Source organism: Polypterus senegalus, chromosome 2 (assembly GCF_016835505.1).
Source record: "Polypterus senegalus isolate Bchr_013 chromosome 2, ASM1683550v1, whole genome shotgun sequence".
Classification (NCBI taxonomy): Eukaryota; Metazoa; Chordata; class Cladistia; order Polypteriformes; family Polypteridae; genus Polypterus; species Polypterus senegalus.
Genome location: NC_053155.1, coordinates 79,497,939 through 79,524,657, shown reverse-complemented (window position 1 = coordinate 79,524,657; position 26,719 = coordinate 79,497,939). Strand labels below are relative to the sequence as shown.

General features: G+C 38.8%; 1 protein-coding gene across 1 annotated transcript in view; it reads right to left on the bottom strand.

Moving 5' to 3' along the window:
• Positions 1 to 23,811, bottom strand: part of cep57 (centrosomal protein 57) — a 41,154-nt gene extending 17,343 nt beyond the window's left edge. The window contains exons 1-8 of the mRNA XM_039744073.1: positions 23,674 to 23,811; positions 18,553 to 18,715; positions 11,735 to 11,914; positions 11,510 to 11,631; positions 11,128 to 11,244; positions 10,964 to 11,041; positions 3,022 to 3,120; positions 2,856 to 2,936 (exon numbers count right to left, since the gene is read on the bottom strand). Of these exons, the coding sequence (XP_039600007.1) occupies positions 2,856 to 2,936; positions 3,022 to 3,120; positions 10,964 to 11,041; positions 11,128 to 11,244; positions 11,510 to 11,631; positions 11,735 to 11,914; positions 18,553 to 18,715; positions 23,674 to 23,709 (876 nt within the window). The 5' untranslated portion in view covers positions 23,710 to 23,811. The remainder of the gene's footprint in view (positions 1 to 2,855; positions 2,937 to 3,021; positions 3,121 to 10,963; positions 11,042 to 11,127; positions 11,245 to 11,509; positions 11,632 to 11,734; positions 11,915 to 18,552; positions 18,716 to 23,673) is intronic.
• Positions 23,812 to 26,719: the final 2,908 nt, after the last annotated feature.

Below are 26,719 nucleotides of genomic sequence, written 5' to 3'. Positions count from 1 at the left end.
CCGTTTTGAGAAGTAAACTGCTCTTAGTCTTACTGTTTTAGAATAAAAGCATACATTTGATTTCAGTCTGTAACAGCCGGTGCAATTTATGATCCTTGTAAAGGTTAGCTTTTTTTTTATTCACTTTTCATTCTCTCAGTCGCGTTCAGAATCAATCCATACAACCCCATCTGACACGGCTGTTTTCACTAAAGACGCGCTATAGCTCTGCAGTGTACCACGATGCATACTAACGCCAACCCCCCACCCGGTTCTGACACACAAACGCTGGTGAAGCTGCCTTCTTCGTATCTCACCGTCACTTGCTTTTCTTTTTATTCAGTTTTATTGAGTGTTCCTGCCAGTCCCCGCATGTTGCTGTATTCTGTTTCTTTTGTACTCCAGGACATGCAGAGGAAAGAATGGTAAAGACCAGTAACCGGCGCTATATGCAATCATCAGACACTCCCCATCTGCCCGTGTCGCTCAAACACAGGAACATATATTGGTGTAAAAGTATAACAAAAGTGCACTTTTATTCAAGTGCACTTTTTCCATCGCCTTTTCCTGTAAGAAGCAATGTACACACTTCTCTCTATGCTGTGGTTTCTATTACACACCTGAAAGAAAGAGACAATATATGTGAAAATATAATCGCACTAATGCAATATTATTTGAAAACGAACAGCGTCAGATCGGGTGTGAATTTATGCAGGAACTGGAAATTCTCTGATGCGGACCTTCCCCAGGGAAGAAAGTACAGTGTCAGGTGCTCATTCAGTGTAATAGAAACCATAGCACAGAGAGGTGTGTACACGGCAACAAGTAACGTGTCGTAAATGTAGGAAGGACGGTCCTTGGGTGTGTGGGAACTGTTAATATTTGAATGTGATGATTTTATATAGCACGGAATGAAAATCTGCACTTCTTAGCATTGCACCATGCAAGCTGTCGTATCAATCGCCTACTGTAACTTGCTTTCTTTTTTCTTCGGTTATACAGGTAGTTTTGAATAAAAGTGCACTTGTTTTGTTTGAAATGAAGTGTCTGCGTGCACTTTTCGTGGCATTACATGTATTTTTGAGCATGCCCGCTTGAGCAGTATAAAAGTATTGAAAAGTATAACAAAACAACGGGCAGATGGGGAGTGTCTGATGATTGCATATAGCGCCGAACTTACTGCTCTTTACTATTCTCTCCTCTGCATGCCCTGGAGTACAAAAGAAACAGAATACAGACGCGCTATAGCTCTGCGTTGTACCACGATGCATACTAACGCCCCCACCGGTTCTGACACACAGACGCTGGCAAGCTGCCTTCTTCGTATCTCACCGTCACTTGATTTTCTTTTTATTCAGTTTTATTGAGTGTTCCTGCCAGTCCCGCATGTTGCTGTATGCTGGATATTTTCACATGTATTGTCTCTTTCTTTCAGGTGTGTAATAGAAACCACAGCATAGAGAGAAGTGTGTACATTGCTTCTTACAGGAAAAGGCGATGGAAAAAGTGCACTTGAATAAAAGTGCACTTTTGTTATACTTTTACACCAATATATGTTCCTGTGTTTGAACGACACGGGCAGATGGGGAGTGTCTGATGATTGCATATAGCGCCGAAGTTACTGGTCTTTACCATTCTTTCCTCTGCATGTCCTGGAGTACAAAAGAAACAGCATACAGCAACATGCGGGACTGGCAGGAACACTCAATAAAACTGAATAAAAAGAAAAGCAAGTGACGGTGAGATACGAAGAAGGCAGCTTCGCCAGCGTTTGTCTGAACCCTGGGAATGCGGGGGGTAGGGGGTGGATTGGGTTGGGTTGGCGTTAGTATGCATCGTGGTACACTGCAGAGCTATAGCGCCTTTAGTGAAAACAGCCGTGTCAGATGGGGTTGTATGGATTGATTCTGAACGCGACTGAGAGAATGAAAAGTGAATTAAAAAAAAAGCTAACCTTTACAAGGATCATAAATTGCACCGGCTGTTACAGACTGAAATCAAATGTATGCTTTTATTCAAAACAGTAAGACTAAGAGCAGTTTACTTCTCAAAACGGAGGGGCGCAGGATCGAACTCGTGACCTCTTGATTCCCAAGCGGGGGCTGAGTCTATTAAACCACGGAGGAAATTACAATAAACTGCTGTCAATGTCGCATGTTAAGGCGGCTTTTTGTTTCTGCAGTTATATTTTGAATAAAAGCAATTGTGTTATTCTTGTGAAAATGTTTCTTTGCTATTTGGACTTCAGGCTTCATACACTATATAGTTTATGTCTACATTTTGTCATCTACTACTAGAATATAAAAAACGTTTCAGTTTTAACAATGTGTTGACACAGATTACTGTAGAAACGGAACTGACATGAAATGCGTGTGTTCCAAATAACGCTCTATTATTTCCACTCTAAAACTCCACTTCACTCCCAGATACTCAATCAAGCTGAAGTTCGTGCACGCTCTAAATTGGTGGGGGGATGGAATAGCCGGCTTCTCTTTATCAGCACATTTAGAAGACAAAGGACGCTGGCGGAGAGGTGTGAAGGGATTTAAGAAGCAGTTTAAGGTGGGACAGAATTACGAGTTTTTTCGTAGGCTCTGGCAATTCTAGTGTTAATCAATCAATCATTAATTCTCAGTTTTATGTTTTCTACTAGATGTTTTTGCTAGTGAGATTAAATAACTGATGAACAACCTTAAGAGATACGTTCTGCCCATGTTCAATTCTCCTTCCAACGCTGACATATACCCCTAACTCATAATTTCTCTATTAAATCATAACCTCAATTTCCAGTTCTATTTTTTTTTTTTTTAACGGATTCAAAAAGACAAGTAAACCATTTCATTTTAGAAGGAAATAAACAGTTCTGCGCAACTTACCTTTCCTGCCACAAACGGAACATCTCTCAAACTGAACCGATAATGCTGCTGTGTATGCGAGTTTAATAAATGTGGGGACTTCTAGAATTAAAAAATAAAAATAATAAAATAAAACTTTTAAAAAGACAATTTAAGCACTTTAAATATAGCAAACATAGCCCCACACCTGAATTGTGTTTTTCTTCTTTTTGGTTTTCTTGGTCTTTGGTGGTGGAGGGGAAATTGACTGCAGCAAAATCCGATTAGCTTCTAAACCAGTCTGTAACTAAATTGAAAATAAACAAAATCATAATACTTGTAATTTCAATAAAACCTGTAATTGACTGTAAATGAAACACTTTCTTTAATAAAACAGAAAAGCCATCAAAACATTCATTGGAATATTTGCTGTTACCAGTTTGTGTTGATCCTTCGAATAGACAGATAGATAGACAGATAGATAGATACTTTATTAATCCCAAAGGGGAAATTCACATACTCCAGCAGCAGCACACTGATAAAAACCAATATTAAATTAGAGTGATAACAATGCAGGTATAACAGACAACAACTTTGTATAATGTTAACATTTACCCCCCTGGGTGGAATTGAAGAGTCGCATAGTGTGGGGGAGGAACGATCTCCTCAGTCTGTCAGTGGAGCAGGACTACGGATATTCTAGGCCTGTGCAATATATCGAGTGGCACTATATGAACAATATTTTTTAATGCATCGTTTGAAAACAAACCTATCGCGATATATTATGTAATATGTTTTATTAAACACTACAAGTGTGTAGTGCGTTATTTCTGCTAATTGAAAAACATCCTAAATGCAGTCATTGTGATTAAACCCCGCCTCCTGCTTATCTTAAACAGTAACAACAATGGCGGAGACGGAGGCAGAAACGAGTACGGCTATCAGCGATGATTTGGTGCCAAAAAAAGGTACAAATGTGACCTCCGTTGTTTGGAAATGGTTTGGCTTTAGACAAAATGATACAGAACAAAAGACTGTTATATGTAAACTTTGTAAGAGGGAAGTAGGAACAAAGAGCGGCAACACCTCAAACTTCTTCAATCATTTGAAAAAAAAACATGTTACGAAGTACAAAGAATGTATCAAACTTCGCGAGAACTCTGCTCAAAACGCAACAAAACCCATCCCTGCTGCAAAACAAATCACGCTGGCGGCAACGTTCTCTCGTTGCATACCGTATAAAAAAAAACAAGCCCCAAATGGAAGGAAATAGTAGCTGCAGTAACATGCCACTGTCAAAAAACACAGATTTCAGAAACTACTGAGAACGATTGATCCCAAATATGTAATTCCCAGTCGGAAATACTTTGTCGAAGATGCGCTGACCAAATTATACAACGAGGTAAAGGAGAAAATTCTGAATCAGCTTCAGAATGTTCGCCACTTCTCCACCACATCCGATCTGTGGACTAATCGTACCATGCAACCATACATGAGCCTAAGGGCTCATTTATACTTCACGCGACGCATGCTGCAGCGGACGCTCCTGCTACGCAATCGTTGAAGTGTTTATACTTGCGCGCGTTCTTTACGTAAATCTGGAGGAATCCACCAGGTGGCAGTGCGAGATATTATCGTGGTGAGAACATGTTCGGCTTCTCTGTGTTGTGAATTGCCTAGAACACCTATTAAATTCCGATAACACCTTACCGCAATATATCTCAAAAAAAGGATGTTTATTGATTAAATCCATAAATCTAGGGATGTATGTGTCCATTCCAGGAAGCATTGGGCACGAGTGAGAAACAGCCCCTTGACGAGGCCTTAGCTCATCGCAAAATGAATACAGGCACACACATACACTAGCGTCATTTTAGCGGCACCAAATCCCCAAATCTGCATATCTTTGGAAGGAAACCGGAGCACAGTGTGGAATACCAGCAACACAACTCCCTGCGAGACAGCAGTGCTATCGCTCCGCCACTGTGACACCCCCATGTGTGTAATTATTCCCCCATGTATGTATTTATTAACAGTATTCATTATTTAAACGAAATTATATGTAAAATGTAACATACACATTTTAATGCATTTCATCATGAAAGTGATATCAAGTATAAATCTAAAGATTCTAAATGCGCAGAGAGTTGGAATATCATACATTTAATTTGTTCTGTTTGGCGATCTATTGCTGCTTTCCGCTGCTGAAGCAAAATGCCGACATACAGATGCATTCGTGGTGCTTTTATATTCAAGCGTCACATATTCCCGATCGTAATGACACGATACATTTTAAAAGTCTCACATACCATCTTTTGTGCCATCTATTTTTTATTGTTTTACTTTACCTGCTGTCAGGTCCAAGAAGCTCGTAGCGATTAAAAACTGGGATGACGTTTGCGACCGTCTGCTTTAATGATAAAGTAAACTACGAGGTTAAAGTGGAAATTTCGAGATTAAAGCCGAAATTTCCACTTTAATCACAAAGTACACGTTTTCACCGTGTCCTTTATTTTTTTCTCAGTGGCTCAAATATAATGCTATACATTTATGTTGCTGTTGTTAAGTTGCAAAATTAAAAAATAAAAAAGACATATATAAATGACACGATACATTTTAAAAGTCTCATATACCATCTTTTGTGCCGTCTATTTTTTTTTTTGCAACTTCACATCGGCTACATAATGTATAGCGCTGTATTTGAGCCATTCATCAAACAGCAAAGTGCGCACATCGATCCCCGAAGGATCTCCATAAAGGCTTGCTGTCACATGTAGATAGTAAACAGAGACTCTGACGTCACGTTCCGACTTTTAGCACACTGCCCCCCTGACTTTTTGCTGGTACTGCAACTCGCGCACGCGTCGCGTTAATTTCTGAGGACCTGCTCAGAGGACGCGTGAAATGAACGCTGGGAACGCGTGGCAGCCATTATGCGGACGCGTACGCGTTCTGAGCGTGAAGTATAAATGAGCCCTAACGGTTCATTTTATTAACAACTGGGAGATAAGAAGCGTTTGTCTTCAGACAGGATTTGCACCAGATGACCATACTGGAGAAACGATTGCGCTGGGGCTCAAAGATGCACTTAAATTGTGGAATTTAGACGACACGCGTCAAGTGTGCATTACCACGGATAACTCTGCAAATGTGATTAAAGCCGTTGATCTGAACAAATGGAAGAGACTGCAGTGCTTTGGTCACTGGCTGAATCTGGCGATTGGTATGGCGTGTGTGTGCGTGCTACTAATGTTTCGATCACGAACGAAACAGTTCTTTGAGCCGGCTCTTTTTAGTGAACAGTGGGAGCCAATTCCCGTTTTTTGGAACCGATGTCTGTAGTGTTTGTAGCGAAACACTAAGTGCAAACAACTAATCATGGGTCAGAAAAATGCTAAATTTGGCTAAATTATAAAAGGCTGGAGTGGGAAAATGAAGAGGCGTTTGGGAGCTGAAAGAGCCGATTCTTAGTGAGCTGGGCAAAATTATCCGGCTCACTAAAAAGAGCCGAAATGCCCATCACTAAGTGCGTGCGTGTATGAGAAATGTTTGAAAATAAATAAGAACATGTAATAAATATAAGAAATTTATAATAATAAATGTAAAGTGTGTGTGTGCACGTATGAGAAATACAGTGCATCTGGAAAGTATTCACAGCGCATCAGTTTTTCCACATTTTGTTATGTTACAGCCTTATTCCAAAATGGATTCAATTCATTTTTTTCCTCAGAATTCTACACACAACACCCCATAATGACAACATGAAAAAAGTTTACTTGAGGTTTTTGCAAATGTATTAAAAATAAAAAAAACTGAGAAATCACATGTACGTAAGTATTCACAGCCTTTGCTCAATACTTTGTCGATGCACCTTTGGCAGCAATTACAGCCTCAAGTCTTTTTGAATCTGATGCCACAAGCTTGGCACACCTATCCTTGGCCAGTTTCGCCCATTCCTCTTTGCAGCACCTCTCAAGCTCCATCAGGTTGGATGGGAAGTGTCGGTGCACAGACATTTTAAGATCGCTCCAGAGATGTACAATCGGATTCAAGTCTGGGCTCTGGCTGGGCCACTCAAGGTCATTCACAGAGTTGTCCTGAAGCCACTCCTTTGATATCTTGGCTGTGTGCTTAGGGTCGTTGTCCTGCTGAAAGATGAACCGTCACCCCAGTCTGAGGTCAAGACCGCTCTGGAGCAGGTTTTCATCCAGGATGTCTCTGTACATTGCTGCAGTCATCTTTCTCTTTATCCTGACTAGTTTCCCAATTCCTGCCGCTGAAACACAACATAATGCTGCCACCACCATGCTTCACTGTAGGGATGGTATTGGCCTGGTGATGAGCGGTGCCTGGTTTCCTCCAAAGTGACGCCTGGCATTCACACGAAAGAGTTCAATCTTTGTCTCATCAGACCAGAGAATTTTGTTTCTCATGGTCTGAGAGTCCTTCAGGTACCTTTTGGCAAACTCCAGGTGGGCTGCCATGTGCCTTTTACTAAGGAGTGGCTTCCATCTGGCCACTCTACCATGCAGGCCTGATTGATGGATTACTGCAGAGATGGTTGTCCTTCTGGAAGGTTCTCCTCTCTCTACAGAGGACCTCTGGAGCTCTGACAGAGTGACCATCGGGTTCTTGGTCACCTCCCTGACTAAGGCCCGTCTCCCCCGATCGCTTAGTTTCGATGGCTGACCAGCTCTAGGAAGAGTCCTGGTGGTTTTGAACTTCTTCCACTTTCGGATGATGGAGGATACTGTGCTCATTGAAACATTCAAAGCAGCAGAAATTTTTCTGTAACCTTCCCCAGATTTGTGCCTCGAGACAATCCTGTCTTGGAGGTCTACAGACAATTCCTTTGACTTCATGCTTGGTTTGTGCTCTGACATGAACTGTCAACTGTGGGACCTTATATAGACAGGTGTGTGCCTTTCCAAATCATGTCCAATCAACTGAATTTACCACAGGTGGACTCAAATTAAGATGCAGAAACATCTCAAGGATGATCAGGAGAAACAGGATGCACCCAAGCTCAATTTTGAGCTTCATGGCAAAGGCTGTGAATACTTATTTACACGTGCTTTCTCAATTTTTTTATTTTTAATAAATTTGCAAAAACCTCAAGTAAACTTTTTTCACGTTGTCATTATGGGGTGTTCTGTGTTGAATTCTGAGGAAAAAAATGAATTTAATCCATTTTGGAATAAGGCTGTAGCATAACAAAATGTGGAAAAAGTGATGCGCTGTGAATACTTTCCGGATGCACTGTATGTTAAATTAAATAATAAATATGCTAAGAAACAGTAAATAAACGTAAATAATAGTGTGTATGAGAAATATTATTAATTAATAATAATGTAAATAATTAATAAGACTGTAATTTGTGTTTGGTTTTAGAGAGAAGCATGAGAGATCCCTGCATTGAACGGGCAATTGTTGTATGCAAAAGAATTGTTGCATGTTTTTCCTTCAGCTGGAAAAAAAGAAGGGATTTGACCGCAACACAGAAAGAACTCAATCTGCCTACCCATCAGCTCATAACAGAATCCCATACAAAAATAGGGGTCAAGGGCAGCAATGATACAGAGAGTGTTGGAACAAGAGAGGGCCATCACCCAAGTTCTCTCATCTGACAAGAAAACCAGACATCTGGCACTTACATGGTAGGACATAGATGTACTAGAGTCAACTGATAAAGCTATTCGACCCTGTGACGATGTAGGTTCTGGCTCCACACTCCCATCCGATTTTGGGAACCCTTGAACCCAACACCGTCGATAATGAAACCGAGTGAGCTAGTCAGTGAAGGCAAATAAACAATTGAGCAAGGGGTGGTGCAAAAAGTGCAACAGTGCTTTTATTAAAAACAGTCAACAAAACAGTGTTCAAATAAATAGTGCAGTTCATTCAAAAGTTCTTCATTAAATAAATAATCTATTAAAAGAACGTGCAGGTTAAAATAGAAAAAAAACAATCCTTTAAAAGAAGAGGTTTAAAATGTTCTTTAGGGAGCAGTTTTTTTAAAAACAACAACAACCACCTCGGTGCCTTCTTTTGTGCTAGCGTTTCACCTGCTTCTCCTGGTTGGGCTTTGCAGCAGGCGAGACGCTCTCTGCAGCTGCCCTCTACATCTCACTCTCGAGACTGGAGACCTCCCAAACCCTGGCTTCAGGCGGCACTCATCCCAGCCTCAGAGACTTGGATTCCCACAACGGCCAGGTCGCCCACGTTGAGGATTCCAGCACCAAGTCTCCCGACTTCCGCTGCCTTTCCGTGGCTTCTCTGCGGCCAGTCGCCTTCCTTTGGTCACTCCCACTACCTGATTGCTCAGCGGGAGCGACATCTAACTCCAACGCCTGGGTGGAGGCCCAACACCCCAGGCCCTCGCAGCTGCCCGTGAGCGCTCGTTCGCGCTCTCTCTCTCTCTCTCTCACACACCGACCTGCTTCCTCATTCGCTCCCGGTAACCTCCGTCCTCTTTCGTTTCCTCTCCCTTTTCCTTTCTCTCTGATCTTGATCTTTTTTTCATCCTCCCAAAACCGACTCGCGCTTCTTTTTTTATAACGCGAGGGGCCATCGCAGCTGCAGCATTAGCCACGGGAGCAATCACGGTTGTGGGCAGTTCCTCACCTGTGCACTCGGTGAGAAAAGCCCACATCGCCAACTGACCCGCGGCTTGCTACAACAACGACCCCCTCACGAAGCCACCTCGGGTGCGGTGATTATTTATTTAAAATGGCCTTTGCTCAACGAGCTGTGGACCCATAACACCACAGACCACCTCCTGGAATTTACAGATGCACTCTCAGCTCAGTCCTATGTTAAGCCAGTGCTAAACCTTTTTCAAACCAGCATCTTGGCTCACCAGCCAGAAGACACAGAGCTCACTACGTCAATTAACACCAAAATTCTTGATTATCTGAGAGAGTAATTTGATGACCCTGCCACCCAGCAACTACTAGACATTGCTTCTTCTTTGGATCCACATTTCAAAAGATCATACATTCCTGGGGAAAAGTATGAAGAGGTCAAACACAGAGTTGCGTCTGAAGTGGAGACCCTTCAACATGATGAGACCAGTGCCCAGCCTGACTTAGCTGGAGAACTTTCAGAAGCAGCTGAAGCTTCACCACCACCAGCCAAAAAGGAGAAGCGAAGCCTTGGTAGCTTCTTTAAGAGGCCAACATCTTTATCGACATTGTCCAACAGAGATAAAATTGAAGCTAAACTTTCAACCTACCTACAAGCAGCTGAAATTGACACTGAGACAAACCCACTTGCATGGTGGAAAGAGCATGAACCAATCTTTCCAACTCTCAGTCGCCTTGCAAAAAATATCTCTGCATACAGGCCACTAGTTTACCCTCAGAAAGAGCATTTAGCACAGGTGGCAACACAGTGAACTGCCACAGGGCATCTTTAAAGCCAGAGGCAGTTGACAGACTTGTCTTTCTTGCACAAAATTTGTGAAATTGTGTTACCTGAATGCATGTTCTTGCCACGCTTTATTTGTTTACAAAAAATAGCTTAAAAAGAGCATATTGAAACATTATTATTTTAAGTTTTTTTAGGCAAAAAGTAAAGTAGATAAAGCATCTACTCCTACGTCACCTAATATTCAGACAACTGGCTTTCTTGCATAAATGTTTAGATGTGTTTCTTGCATTAATGAGTATATTTTGGTTTATGCCTATGATGTAAATTTGTAAGTTTGCAATTACATGTAAATAACTAAAGAGCAATATAAATGCGTGGTTTCTTTTTTAAGTAATAATAGATAGGAAAAAAATATCGTTGCATATGGTATATTGACTTTTGGTCCAAAAATATCGCAATTTGAATTTTGAGCCATATCGCCCAGCCCTAGAATATTCTTTGTTTTATTACAAAATGCCATGTTCCTTAGGCTACACTGTTGTTCAGTACTGAACAACTTTTAAGGTGACAAATGCAAACCGGTACAAACGGTGCAATAATTTGTGCATGCAGGCCATTGTTGGTTCTGGGTTCTTATTCAGGTGTTCTAGTTATGTATATATGTAAGAGAGCAAACATGCAGGTTATACTGTCCTGACCAAAACACCCCCCCCCCAATACTGTACTCATTTCAACCCAGTCTGTCCTTGCACTTTTAGAAAGATGAAAATCAGCAATACCTGGACAGCTTTATCTTGCAGTAATTTCCTGTGGTGTTCTTCATCATACAGCTTTTGTTCTAGATCCCTTATTTTACTCTGCATATATAAAAAAAATTCAAGACTTCAACTAACAACTAATACATTTTCAACACAGCATAAAGCCGGATTTGCTACCGACTGACCTCTGCAAGTCTCTGTGTTGCTGTAAGTTTGCAATACTCTCTTTCCAGGATGTCCAACTTCTCCAACTTGGACTGAACGTCTGAGTGATTTGCAGACTTCTCTCTCTCCAGGGACATCTGAAAACAAGCATCAATCTTGAGGATGAACAAGAAGGACAAACCCAAGGAGGTGGCTAAAATATACCTAGGAACAAATAATCTGTTCCCAAGTGACAAAACAAATAATTACAGATTTGGCTTTTGTTCACACCGATTACTCAGTACCAAATTATGAAAATAGCAAAGGCAAAGCAAAAACACATAATCACTAAAAGTACGTAGACAGAAATATCAAAGTTTGTAACAAGATAAATCATGCTGAAACTTAAGCATCATTTCATACCTGTCTCATTAACAAAGAAGTACGGTCTGCTTCTGCATTGTGCACCATTTTTCTCATATACTCCAATTGCTTTTCCAGGAGACTGCAACGTGATTCTGCTTCTTTCAGTTGCAATGACAGTTCTAAGCAGTGAGGAAAACATTTATTAAATATTCTAGTACATGCTTATACTTTAGTATTGCATAAAACAGCTGTTGCAAGTTCAGAAATGCCAGATACACACACCCGCATTTTGTTTGGCTATCTGTGACTTTTTGTCATCACGGTGCTCTTGTTCATGATCATGTACTTTCTTATATTCCAAGGTCTCTCTGGAGAGACGCTGCAAGTTTTCCTGTGCCTGCATGCGCTCTTGCTCCAAGCAGTGGATCTTCTCTTGTAAGTTCTTCAATGCTGTAAGAATAGCTAGGAAGACAATGTAAAGGATCAATTACACTGTCACATCTCTGAAGCAGTACCACATAATGTTAGGGGTATATCAGATGACACAAACAAGTGGACTGTACTGATGGCAATAAAAGGACTGAATAATAGCAAGTTGCTGATTATATTGCAATGACAAAAAGACATAGGATATAACATTAGTGTAAATCCTACTCAAACCATAGACTTTTTTTTAGGCTTGTTAAACCCATCTAGGCCAATTTTGTACTCTGAATATACAAAGGTTTTAACAGTTCATAAGATATTAAAATGAGAGACTAGTGATAATGAAACTAAAATAATTTGGAGTTTCAGGAGCAATGTGCAGATGGGTGGAAAATTGGCTTAAACGCCAGAAACAAAAGTAACGGTACAAGAACCTTTTACAGAAAAGATGATCCACCTCTATTAGATAAGTGCAGGGGTTGCTACTCTTTCTAATATATAAATAATATTTATACAAATATAATTAACAAGCTGGTTGAAATGGCAAATACTCCTAAATCAGGTGGAATTGCAGACAACCTAGCATCAGCTGAATCGTCACAGAGTGACCTGGACAGAATTCAGATTTGAGCAGTCTTTTGGCAGATGACATTTGCTAAAAAGCTAGTGTTAAGTGTTACACATAAGAAGTAATAATGTTAAATTTGAATAGACTATTTTTTTTTCACATTTATCTATATTTTCAACTTTCTTCATCACTATCCCATCATTTTCAACCCCTGTTAACAAAGACTTCTTAAAACGGTCTCCAGAGCTATATACGTCTGAAAACGTGTGTGGATGGACATAAACATGGTTTTCCAAAAACATACTCTAATTGTATTTTGGTTGGTTTGTGCTTATGATCCAGTTTATTAACCAACTGGTCACCATTCACAGAATTAAAAACATTTTCCAACACAGTTCACAGTACTGTATTTCCAACAGAGCAGGCATAAAAAAGTTGCTTTCCATTGCCTTTGTTGTGCTGCATACCCGTTTGGATCTAAATTGCATTTTGTAAAGTTCAAATCCTGCATACATGCATAAAAAGCCAATTACTTAACTGGTCACCACAATTTTGCCATAAATCCCATGGCTACCGGCATTAACACTGTAGTGAAAAACTCAGAACCCAATGAAAATCAGATCGAAAATAACTCAGTTGACAGGCTCTAATCAATGTTAATTACTTAAGCTTAATCTGTTCAATAAGGAGGAGTGCATTTTGCAGCAAAATGAATAACATGCGCTTAAGGCAGACAGGTGAATGCAGCGGAGCTCACAATATTACAGGAAAGAGAGAGCCAAGAAAGCACAATACAGTAATGTCATGGTGTAGAAGCTCATTCTCTATTTCTTTCTGAGAGTGAGTGAGTAAGTTTTACAATTTTTGTTTGGTAAAAGACACTACAATTGTGGCCAGAATAAATATTTCACTTATATCTGGCCACAATTTTAGTATTATTTTAAGTTGCCAATCAAAATTCACGGCTCAGACAGATGATAGCTTACTACTTTGTGGCTAAAACATTTCTTGTCGGAGTAGTAACTTAGGCAGAAATTACAGTCTGATGGGGTAAAATTTTCTTCATTATCTACTGACTTTCAATAAGGATTATGTAAAAACATTAAAACTTATAAAATCATATTATTAACATATGACCTACATAGAATTTTCCTTAGAGTTATAGATCAGTTAGGTAGGTTCCAATCTGAATCAAGTTGTTTTCAGGACTATCAGATTCACTTTTTTTTAAATAATTTATTTTATCCAATGAGCGAAACAGACTGCGGCAGCTCTTTTTTAGTGTCTTCAGGTACGCCTATAAGTTATGCCTTATGAAAAAAAATGTACAATTACAATTTAACCACGTCCAGGGCCAGAAATAAAGGACAAGTATTGTTTTTACAAAAGTTTTAAAGTAAAAGTGAAAATAATGCATATGTAACAGTTCCCGTGAAAAGAACAATCTCTTTAAATTGTATATTGTAATTGTAAACCAAACCCGAGGGTGGGCGAGCGAAGTGAGCAGGGGGCAGAGCCCCCTAGTTATATTAATAATAATAATAATAAAGGACTGCTGAGCTTAGAAGCAAGACTGAGCACTAGCAAAGTCTCCCGATCAGCTGCCTGCTGTGTGGCAACGTGGTAAACTACATCACACTAGATGCGTCAGTATTTGTGCTTAGGAAAAGAGTAGATCTAGTTATTATTACAAAGCAGTTAACCCACACTTTTACATAAAAAAAAGCACACCACAAATAGCAACTTACTCGCCCAGTGAACTTCATGCAAAACCTAAATCTATGCAAGTCTATTACGGTTGTCAAGAGGAATGAATCACAAAAAATTCCTTGAACTCTATAATCAATCTATCTATCTATCTATCTATCTAACTGTTTTTTCCCCTGACCCTAGTTTAATTTTGCATTACTCTAGAAGTGCTGCACTTTGTTTTATGTCCTTTTTTTTTTTTTACACGTCTCCTCCACAGCAAATACTGACCTATTTGCATTTTTGATAAGTGAGCTTGTTGAGTCAATTATTAGTAAAGGAGATAGCCTTATAACCATGATCTTTCTGAGCATTTGGAGGCTAGTTTTACTGAACCAACTGCTGTGCTCTTGGATAATGGCATTATAATGGTCACTCTTGCACTTGAGATCTCCCATTTACTGTTGTTTTATGTTTCATCTATTAACACTAGAATCCCCATCACATTTTGTTTCACTTGATAACCCAACATTCCCCAACACCTGCGAGGAAATTTGTATGGCCTTATCACCTCACCATATTGCCCACCGATAGCCGCCACAGTTTTGCAAATGTGTCAATTAGCAGCACTCACCTGTGCCCAATACAGCCAGCCGTTTGCCCATCGTGACACTATTACGATGTGTTTATCACCGCCAGTGTTGAAGATTTTATATAGTTATACTTGTAAGGAACTATATAAGAAATGATATATCGTTATTTGAAATACTGTGCATTTCATGAGTATTGTGTTTCTACAACAATGTGTGTAAATGTATAACAAAACAAGAACTGTTAGGTCTTGTAGACAGAAAGCAAATGTACATGTTTATTATATCGAGTTTATTTCACATTTGGGTAATTACAATGGCACTGATAAAATATGTGTCTTTATTGCCCTAACCTTTGCAAGTACCGTACATTTAACAAACTGTTACAGACTCAGATCAAATGCATGTTTTTATTATATCAAATATGACAATTTGAAAATTAAATAAACAAGCACAAAATGCATGAATGAAAATGTCTTTATTCTTTACCGATTAATATTTAGACTTCAAACATTCACAGAGACATGTCATTTGAACGATTTATTTTCATTCGTGTTTATCCTTGGATAAATGCCATATTGTTTTGTTACTGTGAATGTGAAATACAAGTATCGTTTTCAAATTAAGACATTGAACATAACCACTTTCACAACAGTTATAATGAAACAAGTACTGTATGTTTTTATCCAAGAGAAAAACTAAATAAATTAATCATTCAAATGACACATTGCTGAATGCATATAGACTGGGAAGTCCAAATAGCTTTCCAAATAAAGATGTTTTCATACATGTGTATGTCTGTGCATGTTTCAACATGCAAGCAGTCATACTGGATATAATATATACAGTTATATTGAATAACAGTCTGTGCAGGTTTGTTTGTTGCAAAATTTAATGCTAAACAGCAATTTAGGTCTGTGTGCCGGCTGATGTCACAGAAGCGTGATTGTCAAAAAAAACTCACATTCAAGCAGTTATATTTGAGATAATAAACACATACATTTGCTTTGTATATACAAGACCTAACATTTCTTGTTTCGTCGTACATTTACACAGATTGTTGTAGACATGGAATACACATGCACACATACATGCATATGTGATGCATTTCAAATAATGAATAATGATAGTATTACTAATATACTGTATCATCTTTGCCAAATAAAATCTTCAGTGGAGACTTGAGCTGTAAGTGATAGGATTCAAGTTGGTGGTGTTAAACACAGAGTGTAAGTGTCAGAAGGGGTAAACCTCTGGCTGAAGTGGGGATGGGTCATTTTAGCTTCAGCACTGCTAAATGACACATTTGCAAAACAAAGGCGATTATCAACAGGCAGTTGCTGCGCTGATAAGGACACAAGATTTTCCTCGGGTGTGTTTGTGGAAAGTAGGCTTTACAGGGAGAATGAAAATATTTCCCGACTTTGGGAATTCCAGAGTTAACCATCAGAATATCCAAACACGGTGTTGTTTTCCACATTAAACATAATGGGAAATAACTGGAAAATTTCTGATTTTATTTCTGTTATTATAACATTCACCTTTTTAAACAGTCTTTTCAGCAATGCTCATTTTAGTTACCTGTGCCAACTGAATGCTCACTTAACATGCATTCTAAAGTAATAAATGTCCTTGAATAATTCCTTTACTTTAAACATTTGTTAGGCATAATTAATTGAATCATCATTACCCAATAAACACTCACACTCTTATTACAGATTATTTGTACATTGCTCTAAATAAAAAGTAAATGTAGCACTGCCAAGCATAAGCCTGCATGGAATATACAAAAAATATAAAATCGACAAGACAGATGCAACTGGCATGAACAACTCATTGTTTACTGAACATGCTAAAACTGACAGTTAAACTATGCCTCCCTCTTATTTGGACGGGATTAGTTTTTACACCAGGATGTGGGGTAAAGTAATACTTACTGGAGGACATTTGTAATTTTTAAACTCTATTCAGACAACAGGATTAGATTTTTTACAACAGGTGGTATAGTAAAATCAGTGATTTACCAGCAGTGCATTACTCTGTACTCACTTTTTCCTTTAGTTGTGGTCTGTATACTATTGCTCCAGACACATTAGAAACCATATATCTATTATATATATAACTAGCTGTCCCCCACGGTTCTACCCGTGTAGTAGTGAAACAGGACACTTAGGAGGGCCCTGCCCGGCTCCCCACTCCCGATGTTACGCTTTCCCCTCCCCTCGGCCCACAGCCTCTGTCTCAGATTAGCAAGTGAACTATGTTTCTTATCATGATGAGAAAAGTCACAAAATCAACCAGAATGTTCAAGCAAATTATTGAAAAAAAGAAAAAACACAATCTAAATCCGTTAAGTAGATATCTCGTTAAAAGCAGACAAACATAGAGACAGACATTGGGGACTACCTATATATATATATATATATATATATACACACACACACACACACACACACACACACACACACACAGGTAGTCCCCAGGTTACGGACATCCGACCTACGAACGAGGACACAGCTGCGACGCATGCGCCTCAGTAACTACTGCTCCATCATCTTCGGCCTGGGGATGCTACAAGCGGTGGCTGGAGGGGGGCAATTTCGCTGTTTGCGCAGTGTAGTGTCCCTCAGGTGGCTCCCAGCGGCAAGCAGTGACCCATGGTCCGTAGTCACTGGTGCCACAGCTATCGCTCGTGCGCTGGATGATGGGTTCGCTGCCCGCTCACTACGCTGATGCAGCTTCTCCTCCTGACTGGACACAGGCTGGATGGACCGGAGGGGGGCGTTTCATTGCCTGCCCAGCACACACGGCTGGTAATGCTGCAAGCAGTGGCCTGGTTGTGGCTGAACGGAGGCCATTGAGGGTGAACGGGGCAGCGGGGGTAGCACTGTAGTGTGCCTCAGATGGTTGCCTGTTGAATTGGGGGTGGTTGATTCACGACCCACCTTTGGCCGCACCGTGTTCGTTCTCAGTGGGTGAATGCTCCAGGCAGCATACTGTAGTGGAGGTGACTGTGTGGTGGGCGAGTGATGAACCCTTCTTGCCGTCCCCAGTCATTCTCAATGGTAAGTCTGCTTGTACTATTATGCACATAGCATGAAGTTGTCCCTTGTCAGTACAACAGACGTGCTGACAGGTGCCTTCCTGCTGTAATAGCGTGTATAGTGCTGTGCAGAAGAGCTCATCTTAACATTTTGTCTTCATCCTTCAATAATGTCTCTGAAACACAAATCTGATGCAAGTGCTGGTGATACAGTAAAGAATAGAAAAACCATCACCATTGAAAATAAAGTAGAAATAATAAAACAGTCAGAGAGAGGTGAAACTCCATCATTCATTGGCAGAGCACTTGGTTAAAGTTGGTCAACAATAGCATTTATTAAAATAATATACCTGTTCCAACTTACATACAAATTCAACTTAAGGGACCTACAGTCCCTATCTCGTACGTAACCCAGGGACTGTAGATATATATACACATTTATATACATACTTTTTATGAGATCCAACACCCCCAGCTTTTCAGCATGAACAAAAAGAAGTACACCGACAGTTCTTTTTACCATTTCCGGCAGAGTGATGGTGCTTTAACATATAAAATAAAGACGACTAAGGGACAAGATGGTTTTCTATGGATGAATATTTTGGGCAAAACTAAACATTTTGTTACTTGAGACGATAAATAAATATAACTAATCAAAATCAGACAATTCAATAGCATGAAATCAGTGATGGCTATAGGTCCTAAACAAAAAAAAACCTGATAGGATCGGCCCTGCTTAAAATTATTCTATAATGAACTTCTTCAAAAAAGAGGTGGTTCATACCTGTTCTGCTGCCCAGAGGGTATGCATTCACTGGTCTGCCTGGTTCTATACGCAAATCAGAGTTAAGAAAAGGCCGACTTGTGGGATAGTCAATACAGGAGTGTTCAGACAGACAATCAATTCTTTCTGGACCCACCGTGTTCCTCAACAAATTATCCCGAGGCTGTAAAAAGAAAACAGAACATCAGCAAGAAAAAAAACTCACAGACAAGCAGGCAAAGGAAAGCACATACATCAAGATTCTATAAACCAAAGGATGAGCTGTAATGTAATGAAGCATAAGAAGCATATGTATGAAGCAAGAGACGATCGTAATCTACATGGTATCCATTAGGTTCCTTTTTAAAGGGCCCGCTTGCTCCATCTTCTTCCCAGCAGCCTCTGCACTCTCTAAACCTGTCAAATAGCGCTACACTGCCAGGGATGCTGGGAAAGTTGCTCTGAAATTTATTATTACATACCAGTAATGGCGTACTGCACGATAACATGCAGTGAATACACTTGACTTGAACATTCGTAGTTTTCAGACTCTTTCTCTGTACATTTAGCATTAGTTTGCTCAGAGGTTGATGCGCTTGCTGCTTCCTGAGCAGCCTTTCTTTTTTCCACCCTAGCGGCCCGCTGATTCTCTTCTTTTGTCGGCTTCTTTTCACATTAAAACTGATTAGGCTAGTTTTTGTGTTGCAATTACTTAGTATGTTTTCTTTAATTTTTCACTTAAGCTGGCACTTAAGTCTTCAATCTGCCTCAAGAATGATTAGCGAAGGTAGTAGGGAATGAGAATGGCCCCCGTACGCATGCGCCGCCGAGAGTTGATTCTACAATAAAATAACATAAAAATGAGTAATAAAAATCATAAAAATCGGAAGCGGATAGTAGACGTCACATAGTATATGTGTACCAAATTTCAAGTCAATAGGTGAAACAGTTTGCAAGGGTTAGGTGATTTAAAATCCTGGACAGACAAACGAAAACCCACAGTAGCATATTATATAAGAAGATAATCTATACTCTATCTATCTATCTATCTATATGACAAATGAATTTTTCTAAAGGCGTTTTCACACCTAGAACATTTGGTGCATCTTCCATGAAACTGGATTTAGACCCTTTGGAAAATTTCGTCTTGGTGTATTACCATGCAAATCCTGAAGCAGTTTGCATGAGGTATGCACATGATCCAACATGAGCCCAATCCCACTGCAAGAAATAGTATGCATTATGTGTGAAAGTATGTGTGTTAGGTACTCACACTAAAGCATCTGCTGTCGGTAAATAGGGAATATCATTCAGGGCATAATGAGTCGAAGTTTTTATATATCCGTATTACTGCAATAATTTTTTTTATTTCGTTTCAGTACAGAACACAAACTCATGCATCATTTCCTCATTCTCCATTGCTCAGCAAACTTTAGATATTTTTGGTATTTATCAGTGCTAGTTTTACACATGGGCTAAGCATAAGTTAAATGGTCTAGAGCAACAATACGAGAAAAAGTTAAACTGATACAGAAAAGTAAGGAAAACTAATTTCCATTACAGGGAGAGTGTTTACAGAGTATATTGAGTATAAGGAAGGATTTTCTGCTTAAATATGTAAGCTCATTCAGCATGGAATTCTACAAGCATACAAGGATACAGTATATTTATACAACACACATTTAAGCACACAAGTTATATGTATACATAACATGTATGCATACACAATATTTATCTATTTTCTCATTGTTTTTGTACATACAACCATAAGCAATATTTAAACAGATAGCAAGAAGCTCTTGTAATAAACTCTGACCCTTCACAGCCATTTCATAGGAACAAAAAGGTAATGGGCGGATAATATATGTAAGTAGATAAAATATTGCAGGTAATTTTAAAAATCCTATTCATGAATGAGAAATCTAATAATTTGATAGATTGGTTTACTTCAATTCTCTGAACACACAGAAATATCAGTGTTGTTCTACATACATCTCTTCTTGTTTGTGGCAGTTAGCTGCAGGGCTTTGCTAGTGGAACTGCAAAGGGTCTGCAAATTTGCTAACCTAGGATATGCCAATCTCTTTCTAAGAAACCAAATATAATGATAGGAATTTAGCCATATGGTTAAGCATACAAAAACAACAAAACATTACTTATAAAGCACATTTAAAATCAGCCAAACAATGAACAAAGTGCTGTTCAATCAAAAATGAAATAAACAAAATTAATCACATAAAAATCGGTCACATAGAATTTAAAATAACCAAAAATAAAGGAAAATAGGATAAAATAAGATAGCAGCAGCAAGATAACAATAAGAGAAAAGGAAAAAAAGACTCACACCATTGATTCAAAAGCCAGTGTGAAGAAGTAAGTCTTAGGTAATGACAAATGTGACTAAAGAGGGGGCCATTCTGATATACTCCAGTAAACTGTCCCACAGATTATACATGTACCTTGATCTAGGGACCACTAGGAGCAACTGGCTTGAAGACCTAAGTGCTCTCTTTGGGGTGTATATTTTTAAAAGATCTGAGAGGAAAGAAGGCACCAATCCATTTAGGCATTTAAAACCATTAACACATTTTTTAAACCAATTTGAATATGAACTGGAAGCAAGTGAAGAGAGAAATATGCAGAAATATAGTCACATTTGTGAGTGTGAGTTAAAAAATGGGCCACAGCATTCTGCGCCATCTGTGGTGATGTAAGGATGTCTGATCAACCTGAAGGTACAGAAAATTACAGTAATCTAACCTAGAGGTTATAAACACGTAAACTGTTCTTTTCCCAAGATCATTTTGAGATAAAAAGACCCTAACCTTTGATGAAAGACTCAACTGATAAAAACAGGAAGTACAGCATTAATCTGTTTATCAAATGTGAAAGTTCTCCCCCAAAATACCCCCCAAGTTTTTGGTATAAGGCCTCTCAAATGATACCAGAGAACCAATAGCATTATTTAGAGAAGTTGAAATTTCAGCATTTACAAAAAAAAAAACCCAATATTTCTGTTTTCTTTTCATTGAGCTGAAGAAAGTTTATTGCCAGCCATGATTTTATTTAATTAAAACACTCATGTAAAAGGCATCCTGAACCTCCCTATAGCGTTTTAAATGGCAGGTAAAGTTTCATACTGTCACCATAAAAATGAAAAGAAAAACCATACTTCCTAATAATGAACCTAAAGGCAACATGTAAAGAGTAAAACATACAGGACCAAGAATGGAACCTTGTGGAAAACCAGAGCTAAGAGGGGCTGAGGTGGATGAAGAATCAGCAAGGCATACAGAAAAACTGTGAATTGTTAAACAGAACTGGAACCATTCAAGGGCAACACCTGAACCCCCATATATTGCTTCAAATGTTTTAAGAGAAATGCATGGTCCATAGTATCAAATGCTGTGATAAGATCCAACAGAATCAAGATTGCAATTTCACCAGTCAGTTATTAAAAGAAGATCATTACAAACCTTTAAAAGTTCAGTTCCTGTGCTATGACAAGCTCTAAAACCAGACTGAAAATCATCCAAAATACCATTTTATTTAAAAAATCTTCAAGCTGGAAAAAAAATAACTTTTTCAAGAATCTTGCCAAGAAAATGCAATTTAGAAATAGGTCTATAAATGGACAGGGTAAAGCAATCTAAATTCTGCAATTCCGCAGGACATACTGGATGAACAGACAGCCCACAAATGCTGCATTCCAAACAGACTTAGGTTTTGCAGTTTATTCTTAAAGGAGCGTAAATGATACTCTATTTATACACCATAAATTAAATTCCCTCATGGCAATTAACAAATTCTATTTGCAAATTACAGTCATATATAATTATTTAAATATGAGCCAACAGTTTTAATTACTTTAATTTGTGTCAAAATGTAAGTGAAAAGTGAGATCTGAATCATTTCACTTCACCAGCTGCCTGAATAAGTAATAGTTTGCAGAGGAGTCGTCTTCAGGTTTATCATTACTGTACACAATCACACTGGTGCTGAGCAGAATGAAACATATCCCAGATCACAGCTGGCATAGCAATTATCACATTTGGACACTGCCTTTAGGTAAGCAGTGAAAAGAAAGGAAGAGGTGTAACTCGAGCTGCTGTGATGCAGATCGGGTGACATCTAAAGTGTCCTTTGGAAAGCATCCTGAAAAACTACAGTGAGTAATGGAAATTAACATGCTATGAAACGGCACTGTATCAGCATGTTTCCACAAGTATACTGTGCAAGAAAACGACTATGGGGCCTGTCAATTAAAATGACGTAATATTTAATATAAATACATTTATAGAGTGAAGGTAATTGCAAAGAAAAATACGTCCTGAATATCTATTGCACATTACAGCATTAAAAGCAAGTACCAACACACTGTACATACGGAGCAATGAAGACAAACTTGCGACATCAAAAAGACTCGTACTTTAACAAAATTTAAACTAACCAATTACAAGGATAACATATTTGATAACGGTCGTGAGAATTGTGGGAAAAGTGTCTTATTGACAATACCGGCGCACCGACCACAGCAGGTTCCTGTCATATTTAGTGCTACCGGAAAAGGATATAGTGTCTTGTTTTAAGAGGACTTGAGTACGAAGGCTGAAATTTTAGACTCTAAAACTCCAATGTTTTTTTTTTTATCATCACATGATGCTCAGCAGTCGGACCGCTGCCTCTCCACTGCTGGATTTCTGGCATCTCAAGAAATACATGCATATAAGGGTCCTGACTCGCGTCACACCGCATCCATCTATGCACACTACGGCCTTACACGGTTTTCATAAAATGTTAAAGTCATCTGATACAATTCGAGTATAAAATGAAGCATAATTTTGTTTACATTACTCTAGCTCTCTTAGCAATTAACAGAATAATAATGAGCCAATTACGTACGCAGGTATGGAACTTGCAACCCAAGTTCTCCAATGAGCTAAGAAGTCGCAAACTTGCCTCGCCCAACCACAACGCCAACCTTCTACAAACGCAACTGCACAAGCTAACAAATGCACAAACAAAAAAGCGCGATTTCACCCCAGCCCCCCAAAAGTAAACAGCCTCCGCACTCACAGCTACTGATATTCAAACGTGCGCCTATCGCGTGCACTGCTCAAACGTACGCAATTACACACGTACCGTGCCTTTGCTGAAAGACGCCACCGCCGTCGCCATCGATTAAAACAGTCCCAAAGTGTAATGAACATCTATCGCTCCAGCGCTTTACGATAAACTCAGGGTGCCTGACTGACAATACGGGACAGGAAAGACAACCAATATCCCGCCTCCAATGCTGAATAATCTAACTATGATTGACACACCTCTTTGTAAACCAAAAGTCGAAATGCAAAATAGGTTCCGCCCTTTCACAATGTGTACCAATCAGAGGCCCAAGTTGGGTTAGTATTAATTTTCAATAGGTTAAAGGCAAGGGAAACTGGTAAATTCAAGTTGTAATAGTTAAAAGATTTGGAATGGAATGAGTAACTGTCGTAATTTCTCAGTTTTAGAACAGCCTTCATGCTTACATCCTAACACTGATCACAGCCTAGAACGGGGAAGATATAAAAAGCGATACTGTCTTTAAAAACGCCTCAAAAATCAAGCGGAAATCGGGCAGCAGAGCAGGCGCCTTGGGCAAGACGGAAAAGGGAACAGGTAGGCGGCGGGGAAGAGACCATATTGGTTGTCAGTAGTACCTTATTCTAGGGTTTAACGTGTAAAAAAATCCTATCTAGGTTTCCTTTGTATACTAGGTCAATATGTCTGCCTTATTTGTTTTGTACAAATGCTTATTGCTTATAAATTGGTTTATTCTGTGTAATTATCGTGATTTGCTAGGCGTTTACACTAAATCTATATATACACGTAAAAAAGTTATTTGTGTTTATTTGTATGAAAATATTGGTAATATTCACTGTTTCTTAAATTTGGACTTGATTCTATGAATATTGATAATGTGAACATAAATCTTGTTTAATACACAGGAAAACGGCATATGATTATAATCATAGAAGTAAAAACGTGTTTCTTGAAATTGCATAAGATTTATGTTAAATTTAACGGTGTTCTCTACTAAAACTTAGCACTGAACGTCCAAAAAGATGTCACAATTTTAAAACTGTGATTAATGGGTAGGGTATGGTATAGTGTACGTTCAGGTTTTGTATATGATCTTTTTAATTTACAAAAAAGAAATCTTTAATCGTAAAGACATAGCCACAATTATGTATAGATTCAATACGAAAAACAGGAAGGTAATTTTTGAAAAATTATGTTTTCATTATTAAACATTTCAGGTTCACACTTACCCAACCTCCACAAGAAAGAAATCTACCATATTTACAGTATAAAAGTATGAATTGCGCCACAATTTACAGATCAAGTATTATTCTATCAAGCAAAACTTGTTACTAGATTAAATACATATTTATTTTACCTTTGCATTTCTTCGCATATTATTTGTGTGGCTTTCATTATTATCAAAACTACACAACTGCAATTCCTGAACAACAGGACATTAAGTGAGCAGGCTTGAAAATTGTGGGGAAGGTAACATACAACCTGAATTCATGCTTCACAAATTATGATAGGGTGATGATATTAATTTCTTACCGCAATGTAAATAACATTGCTTTTCAGTTTCTTCAACATTAAAATTCAAACTAAATGAGTCTAGTTCCTGTGTCTTATCAGTCCTGGGCGTTCTGTCTTGAGTTTATTAGTTTTCTGCTCAAAGAAAAGTTCAAATTATTGACATTCATAATATTTCTTTGTCTTTTTTCTATCATGATTACCACCTTGTTCTCTTTCCTTCTACTTCTCTTTCTCCTTCCAGTCTTTTGTTGAATATGGCTTGTTCCTTTGTTAATGTGCCTAAAGTATTTAAGCTTTTATTTACAAAAGTATTTGGAAATGTCTTGTTTTAATTTTCTTTATGGAAAGCATATTTGAATGCCAGCTGGTCTAGCCCAGTTAACCTGCTACATTATAAATCTACTCCTGTAATCCTTAAGTACTCATTATTTTAAACTGTATACAGTACACATTACTAACTCAGTGATACATTGTTTTATGTTCATTTAGTTATTCGATACATAGCTACAAATTAAATTTGTCCCCATAGGGAAGTTTGGCTTTTTACAGAAATTCGTATATATTACAGATACATACCGGGATATCTATAATGGAAGAAAATTAAAAACAAAGAAAACTTCTGACTTAGCAGTCACATTCTCAGTGAGGCATTATACTTTGGTATTGCTGTTAGTATGAAGGAGTCCAGTAGCATTTCTGCCACAGTTTGGCTGAATGTCCTCAATTGTTCAAAGTGGCACATAGTTTTGTTTAAATTCTCTCCTTTGCTACTCTACCTTCAGGGGGTCCAGAGTGTATCCTGTAACTGAACCTGCCCTTCTAATGAGCTTGTTAATTTTGTTGGCCTCTCTTGAAGTGATGCTGCCAGCCCACTGGCAAACGCAGAGTTGTAGAAGATGCAGAAGATGTCACTCCCCTCATTAAAAGAATGCAGTCTCCTAAAGGAAAAAAAAGCCTGCTCTACTCTTCCTTATATAGTTCCTCTGGTTAAGAGACTAATCCAACCCTGTTATAGATGTTAACCCCCAAGTACTTGATAGGAGGGTGCTGCCTCTACATCCATTCCCTGAATATTGACCACACATAGAGACTTTACGGTGTGGCAAAAGTTCAATAACCAGATCCTTGGTTTTGCTGATAACAAGATACAGACAATTCTTTTTGTACCATGAAATAAAGTTCTCCACCTGTCTTGTATTCGGTCTCATGCCCCTTGTTTCTACAAGTGACATGACCTGGTGTTATATTTATGGTCAGAGGTGTACAGAGTAAAGAGAAAATGAGACAGGACTGTTCCTTGTGGTGCTTCAATGTTACTCACAACCATTTCAGAAACACAGTCCTTGAGGCCTGCAGACTGTTTAACAGGTAGTCCATTATTCAGGATACCATAGAATCATCCACCTTAACAGGGTTGGCTAGATGATATTAAAGGCACTGGTGAAAAACATACTCCTCACAGTGTAGCATTTTCCAGATGCAAATGAGCTTTGTGGAGCAGATAGATAATTGCATCCTACACTCCAATCTTTGTCCAATAGGCAAACAGCTGTGGATCCTGCTGATCTACCTTTAGAGAACTTGAATA